Source organism: Phaenicophaeus curvirostris, chromosome 8, assembly GCF_032191515.1.
Source record: "Phaenicophaeus curvirostris isolate KB17595 chromosome 8, BPBGC_Pcur_1.0, whole genome shotgun sequence".
NCBI classification, from domain to species: Eukaryota; Metazoa; Chordata; class Aves; order Cuculiformes; family Cuculidae; genus Phaenicophaeus; species Phaenicophaeus curvirostris.
This window is the reverse complement of record NC_091399.1, coordinates 23,527,473-23,535,227: the sequence shown is the minus strand read 5'-3', so window position 1 is coordinate 23,535,227 and position 7,755 is coordinate 23,527,473. Positions and strand designations below refer to the sequence as shown.

General features: G+C 54.1%; 1 protein-coding gene across 1 annotated transcript; it reads left to right on the top strand.

Annotated features, from left to right (window-relative positions):
* The first annotated feature begins 4,387 nt into the window (after positions 1-4,387).
* LOC138723725 (cuticle collagen 2C-like) lies at positions 4,388-5,116 on the top strand. Its single transcript, XM_069863086.1, has one exon. The coding sequence runs from the start codon at positions 4,388-4,390 to the stop codon at positions 5,114-5,116; it is 729 nt and encodes a 242-aa protein (XP_069719187.1).
* The last annotated feature ends 2,639 nt before the right edge of the window (positions 5,117-7,755 follow it).

Sequence of the window (7,755 nt, the reverse complement as noted above, 5' to 3'; positions counted from 1 at the left end):
AGATAAATGTCAGTGGGACAGCCCTGCCAAAAGGGCACGCACGCTGAGACACAAACGGCTGGGTTTTGTTCAGCTGAGGCCAGGTCCAACTGGTTTGGAAAGCTGCCATGGAGTAATTCCACCGTTTAATCACACCACTCAAGAACCAGCCCCTGGTTTTCGTATAACCTATAGCTCGAACGGCTACAAAACCCCACGGAGATTCACGACGGCCTCAAGTTGCACCAGGGGAGGGTTAGATTGGATATCAGAAAAAATGTATTACTGAAAGAGTCGTGAAGCACTGGCAGAGGCTGCCCAAGGTGGTGGTGGAGTCTCCATCCCTGGAAGGGTTCAAAAAGCATGTAAATGTGGCAGTTTGGGGCACGGTTTAGTAGGCACTGTGGTGTCAGGCTGGATGAGCTTAAGAGGTCTTTCCCAACCTTAATGGTTCTATGACTTCTAGATTTAGATATGAAACAAAGGTGAGGATAAGTCTTACACAAAAAAATTCCAGAAAGGGCTGTCGTTACCAACTTCATCCTGTATTTAAGACAGGAGCACCCGGATTTGTGGGGAATAAAAGGAAACACCATCACAAAAGGAAGGGAGGAAGAAATGTAGAAGAGCTTTTAAATATTTCATTATACAACCAAAATTTCATGTGACACCTAAACGGATTCCACTGACTGCTCCCAAAACTTGATACAATTTCTTTGAAGCAACAGTCAAATATTTAATTGTGTACTGAAAAAGCCACTCACTCCTGAGCACCTTGGCAGGGGACATCCACGCAGTGTCATACACCCCGGCAGGCTACAGGGCATCCCGCATCTTATATGTGGAGGTGGGACCACACGAGGAGCACCTCAACCCCAAGCAAACATCAGGTTTGGAAGGAAAGCTGCAAAGACAGCCAAATTAAGAAGAGGGAATGGAGGTCAGATAAACCCTCACGCTCCTCTGCGGAGGAGGACAACCCGGACAGGGTTTGCTCAGCCACTAAGACTCAATAGGGATAGAATCGTAGAATTGTTGAGGTTGGAAGAGACCTCTGAGCTCATCCAGTCCAACCATCAGCTCAGCCCCACCGTGTCTACCAAACCACGTCCTCAGGTGCCACATCTACATGCTTTCTAAACACCTCCAGGGATGGAGACTCCACCACTCCCCTGGACAGCCTATTCTCAATGTTTCACCACTCTTTCAGCAAAGAAATGTTTCCTACCATCCAATCTAAACCTCCCCTGGTGCATTTCTGTGCGGACAGCCCAAGGTGCGGTCTCAGCTCCAGCGACATAAATAGATGGAGCATCCGAGAACCGTATTTCCACAAACAAAAATATCTGCTACTTCCTGCATCGCCGCAGAAACACGAGGCGGGTTTGGGCAGCTGACAATTCCCAGGAGAGCGGGCTCCGAAGGAGGACAGTGCACCTAAATATACACCCAGTAACACATCTGGAATGAGCCTTCAGTCCCAGGGCAGCAGAGCAAACTCAGCTTTGTTTCCAGCATCCATCCTGTTATCTGAACAGCGGATCATCTGCGAAAGCTCATGGCAGAGATGTTAATAAGCGAGCACCTCCGGCGCCCTCCGACACCCCCGCTGCGTGCAGAGACACGCCAGCCCATCACCCGGCTCCCATCCCACCCCTTCTCCCTCTCCAACCCACCCCAGAGGTCACGGATTGCGAGCGCTGGCTGAATCCCATCCAAACGATACGCTCCCACGTCAACCTTCCAAGTGCAGCTTTTGCAAGCGACGGCGGCGTTCGCCGGCGCTGCTGCTGCTTCCCTTTTATTCCAACTTGGACCAGATCCTGAAAGCCCTTATGCCTCTGTTTATTTTAGCAACAAACTGTTTCACATGCAAGTATCTGCACAGCCAACAGTTCGCTATCCCAGAGTGAGTTTTCAACGCCGTGGCTGTTATAGAAACAAGGCATTTTTAAATAAATACAAAGCTCTTTGAGATAAATACAGGTCAGGCGCATATTTTTGGGTTTAGAGCATGATTCATTCAGAAGAACGTCGTCTACTCTCAATTTGTACTCAAACATATCACGTATATTCTAAAAATATACATTAAACCACCAGGCTAATACCAAATAAGACAATGGTTCCTTGCCAAAAGGCTTGAATTAAACAGTCAAGTATAAATATGTTGAATAAAAAAAGGTCACTTCACCTTTTTCTCTATCTAAATCACTGTTTAAATATGAAATATTACAGTAACAACATGTGCATGCTCAGAAATCAGAGCCTCGATGTTTCAGCTGAGGTCAAACTTTATATTCTGCTGATGACGTCGGCATAGAAAATATCTCAGTATAATACCATGCTCCGCTTTTCAGAGAGCAATGAAGAGGGGAACGACTTTTTCCAGTCTCTCCATGTACGGATCCAAACAATTCATGGCTCTTCTGGCCCTAACAGCTATTTAAACGCTTTTTTTTCCCCTATTAAGTTTCCTAGTAAGAAGAAAATATTCCTAGGAAATACAAATTTTCTAAGAAATATAATAATTCTGTATTTAAACAGAATTACGTGTTAAAAATAAACATAACGTTAAAAATAAACATTAAAAATAAACACGTAAGCTTTAAGTGGCACCATTTACAAAAATAAGCAGCAAACAGAATGATAAACAGTCAAATGCTAAGAAAAAATGTGGGGATTCACACAAAGTACGGGTCTAAATTCAAGAATCTCTTATTATAATGAGGAATATTTAATGTCAAGAAGAGTAAGAACGGATGCGGGGATGTTAGGGTTGAGGATTGATCCAGGACCTAAATTTAGATGTGCTGAAGCGCACGGTCACTGCTCACAACAAATATGAAGGTTACAAAAGAGCTGGGAAAAAAAGAAAACTTTTCCTAACGGGACTAAATCGCTGTTTGAATCCACTGCAGAGCAGCAGCTCCTTCAAACCCCATCGCTTCAAGGGCTCGGTTTGCATTTATTTCCACTTGATATAGGCTGGTGCTTATAGAAATGAAATAAATGACATGAAATAGATGACAATGAAAATAAAGGCAGCTTTTATACATGGACAACGGGCTTAAAACACCTTGTAGGGGGCCAAGTGAGCCTCTTCCCTGCTCTGGCTGGGAAGGAAGGAGCGAGCGCAGTGGGGATGCTGCGGGATGCGGGGGGATGCTGCGGGGGGGATGCTGCAGGGGGGATGCTGCGGGGGGGATGCTGCGGGGGGGATGCTGCGGGGGGGATGCTGCGGGGGGGATGCTGCGGGGGGGGATGCTGCGGGGGGGGATGCTGCGGGGGGGATGCTGCGGGGGGGGATGCTGCGGGGGGGGATGCTGCGGGGGGGGATGCTGCGGGGGGGGATGCTGCGGGGGGGGATGCTGCGGGGGGGGATGCTGCGGGGGGGGATGCTGCGGGGGGGGATGCTGCGGGGGGGGATGCTGCGGGGGGGGATGCTGCGGGGGGGGATGCTGCGGGGGGGGATGCTGCGGGGGGATGCTGCCGGGGGGATGCTGCCGGGGGGATGCTGCCGGGGGGATGCTGCCGGGGGGATGCTGCCGGGGGATGCTGCCGGGGGATGCTGCGGGGGGATGCTGCGGGGGGGATGCTGCGGGGGGGATGCTGCGGGGGGATGCTGCGGGGGGATGCTGCGGGGGGATGCTGCGGGGGATCAACAACAACCAACCAACAACCCCGCAGAGACCAGCTCTTTCAGAAATAGGAAAAACTGCCTCCCGAAGCACCACCACACAGACTCACGTAGCCTCTCCTCACAATTTTTGGAGGAACAGGGGAGCTCCCACCTGGAATGGGATGTTTTGGCACAGGAAAGCGATGGGAAAAGCACGATAAGGAGTTAGGAAAAGCATCGCACCCCGGTTAGTCCTCGGCCATGACTCTCTGGGACCCCAAGACCCCGAAGGACACCGGCTGCCGTCCCAGTGCTCCCAGTAGCACAGAGGTAGCTGGGCAAGCGGAGCCCACGGAGACCCTGGGCACCTGAGACCCCCGTGTAACGGAGACCCCCGGGGCAGAGGGAGACCAGGACACACCTGGAGCCCCCCAGGAAACAGAGAAATCCAGGGACCGGAGGCCCCCAGCCCCAAAGACCCTCGTGCACAGGGGAGACTCTGCACACAGCAGAGAAACCCGTGCGCACGGAGACACCCGGGAGGCTGCACCCACCACGCACACCGAGACCCGGAGAGGCTGCACCCTCCTGCACCCCGGAGCTCCCGGCTACCGAAGACACCTCACTCCGGAGCTCCCGGGAGGCTGCACCCCCATGCACCCCGAGCGCCAGGTACCTAAGACCCCTCACCCGGAGCTCCCGGGGAGGCTGCACCCCCCATGCACCCCGAACCTCCCAGGAGGCTGCACCCCCCGTGCACCCCGAGCTCCCGGGGAGGCTGCACCCCCCATGCACCCCGAAGCTATCGGGGAGGCTGCACCCCCCATGCACCCCGGAGCTCCTGGGAAGGCTGCACCCCCCATGCACCCCGAACCTCCCGGGGAGGCTGCACCTACCGTACACCCCGAGCTCCCGGAGAGGCTGCACCCACCGTACACCCCGAGCTACCAGGGAGGCTGCACCCCCTGTGCACCCCGAAGCTCCCGGGTACCTAAGACCCCTCACCCCGGAGCTCCGGGGAGGCTGCACCCCCGTGCACCCCGAGCTCCTGGGAAGGCTGCACCCCCCGTGCACCGCGGAGCTCCCGGGAGGCTGCTCCCCCTATGCACCCCGGAGCTCCCGGGGAGGCTGCATCCCCCGTGCACCCCGAGCTCCCGGGGAGGCTGCACCCACCGTACACCCCGAGCTCCCGGGGAGGCTGCACCCCCATGCACCCCGAGCTCCCGGGCACCGAAGACCCCTCACCCCGGAGCTCCCGAGAGGCTGCACCCCCGTGCCCCGCATCCCCCGCGCCGCCCCCTCCTCCTCCTCACCGTGCGGGGCGCAGGCGGCTCCGTGGCGACGCCCGCCCGCCGGGGCCCCGTGCCGGGCCGCCCTGCCCCGCAGCTTGGAGAGCGTCCTGCGGAGCGGCTCAGCCATGCCGCCTGCTCAGCCCGGGGTGGCGGCGGCGGCGGCGGCGGGGGGGGGCGGTGCGCGCTGCCCCATGGCCGAGCGGCCCCGCGCGCATACCGGGCATAGCTCGGCGGGGCGAGATTGGGGGGGGGGGGGGGGGGGGGGGGCCGCGCGCGGCACTGCGCACGCGCGGGAAAACGGAGCGCGGGAACGCGCGCGCGCCGAGCCCGCCCCGCAGAGCGCGGGAACGCGCGCGCCGCCCCCTCACACCACAAACACCCCCCCCCAGTAAGGCGGGGGCGGGGCTGAACTCGCCAATATGGGGGGGGGGGGTGAGAGCTGAGGTGGGGAAGGTGTGTGTTATGGTGAAGGTGCCTGCAAATAGAACTCTCCTAAGAGTCGTTTTGGAGGTTTGGGAGTCCAACCGTTCCTATCAAACCACTAACCCGTGTCCCTCAGCGCCTCGTCCACCCGTCTTCTAAACCCCTCCAGGGATGGGGACTCCAACACCTCCCTGGGCAGCCTGTTGACCCTTTCTGTGAAGAATTTTTTCCTAATGTCCAGCCTGAACCTCCCCTAGCGGAGCTTGAGGCCATTCCCTCTCGTCCTGTCCCCTGTCCCTTGGGAGAAGAGCCCAGCTCCCTCCTCTCCACAACCTCCTTTCAGGGAGTTGTAGAGAGCAATGAGGTCTCCCCTCAGCCTCCTCTTCTCCAGGCTAAACACCCCCAGCTCTCTCAGCCGCTCCTCATAAGGCCTGTTCTCCAGCCCCCTCACCAGCTTCGTTGCTCTTCTCTGGACTCGCTCCAGAGCCTCAACATCCTTCTTTCCTAAGGATGTGTGATAAAGCCTTAACTTAGAATCACAAAGGTTGGAAATGACCTCTAAGCTCATCCAGTCCCAGAATCAGCTCAACACTGCCAGGCTCTTGTGCCTCATCTGCGTGCTTTTTGAACCCCTCCAGGGATGGAGATTCAACTACTGCCCTGGGCAGCCTCTGCCAGTGCTTCAACTCTATTGCCATAAGGAATTTTTTCCCTAATATCCAATCTAAACCTCCCCTGGCGGAGCTTGAGGCCATTCCCTCTCATCCTGTCCCCTGTCCCTTGGGAGAAGAGCCCAGCTCCCTCCTCTCCACAACCTCCTTTCAGGTAGTTGCAGAGAGCAATGAGGTCTCCCCTCAGCCTCCTCTTCTCCAGGCTAAACACCCCCAGCTCTCTCAGCTGCTCCTCCTCAGACTTGTTCTCCAGCCCCATTTCCATCATCATGTGCAACTGATCCCCAAAATAACAGAAATAAAACTCTCTAAGAGTCAGTTTTTTGAGTTTTAAAAAGCAAGCAGCCTTTAATTTCAGGGCTAGGCAACACAAAGGACTGATGCCCATCACTCATCCCCAAAATGCCCACAAATAAAACTCTCTAAGAATCCTTTCTTGGACTGTAAAAAGCAAGCAGCCTTTAATTTCGCGGCTGGGCAACGGGAGGGAACGATCTCCATCGCTCACGTGCAACTGATCCCAAAAATGCCAGCAAATAAAACTACTTAAGACCCATTTTGGAGCTTTAGAAAGCAAATATGCTTTAATTTCAGGACTAGGCAACACAAGGGACTGATGTCCATCAGTCATGTGCAACTGATCCCCAAAATACCAGGAATAAAATTCTCTAAGGGTCGTTTTGGAGGTTTAGGAAGCAAGCAGCTTTTAATTTCAGGGCTGGGCAACATGAGGAAGTGATCTCCATCAATCATGTGCAACTGATCCCCAAAACGCTGACAAATAAAACTCTCTAAGACTCATTTTGGAGTTCTAGAAAGCAAGCAGCCTTCATCGGGGCTGGGCAACGTGAGCGAATTGATCTCCATCAGTCACGTGCAGCGAGACAAGAGCTGGTTACAGAATGTATTTCGCTTTTACATGAATGTGTATATATTTTCCCAGAAATCTTATGCGTATTCTATTACTTTCCAAGGTCTAATTTTAATGTCACCATGAGCTTTGCAGCAGAACAGTCAAAACTTGCTACTTTGGAGCTAGCACCAGCATGAAATAATGCACAGATCCAGTCTCTTGGGATTGTAGAATCATAGAATAGTTTGGGTTTGAAGGGACGTTAAATTCCCATCCAGTTCCACCCCCTGCCATGGGCAGGGACACCTCCCACTGGATCAGGGGCTCCAAGCCCCATCCAACCTGGCCTTGAACCCCTCCAGGGATGGGGCAGCCACAGCCTCTCAGGGCCTCCCCACCCTCACAGTAAAACCTTTCTTCCTGAGATCTCATCTCAATCTCAATCTCTCCTCTTTTAGCTTAAAACCACTACTATCTTCTAGGAATACCCTGGCCTCTGCTCAGGAATGCAGACACCGAGTCCTCAGAAAATGATGAACTCAGTAGTTCATAGAACCATAGAAACTTTGGGTTGGAAGGGACCTTAAACGTCTCCTCTCTAAACAAAATACTTTGTTCCAGGAGGGGTTTTTTATTGACTTCAGGTAACAGCGCCCCGCTCGGCCCCAGGGTCGGACCTGGGTGGGCACAGGCACCCCATCACCACCTCGAGTTGTACCTGACTGCTTCTCCCAGTATCATTTTCTCTATCAGCCGTTTGCGTAGTGTTTCTTGCCAAAGACCAAAGGATTCACAGCATATTTTAAATTCTTCTTTCCCCTTGATGTTCTTTGTTTTCCTCCCAAAGAAACGAATCCGTAGGCTGCAAACTTATTCTTCCCCTCTGGGCTCAGGCTGCGAGTGTGGCAATTCTTGCAG

What these genes read in the sequence shown, in the direction of transcription:
- LOC138723725 (XM_069863086.1), top strand. Translation starts at nt 4,388, where the DNA reads ATGCACCCCGAAGCTATCGGGGAGGCTGCACCCCCCATGCACCCCGGA.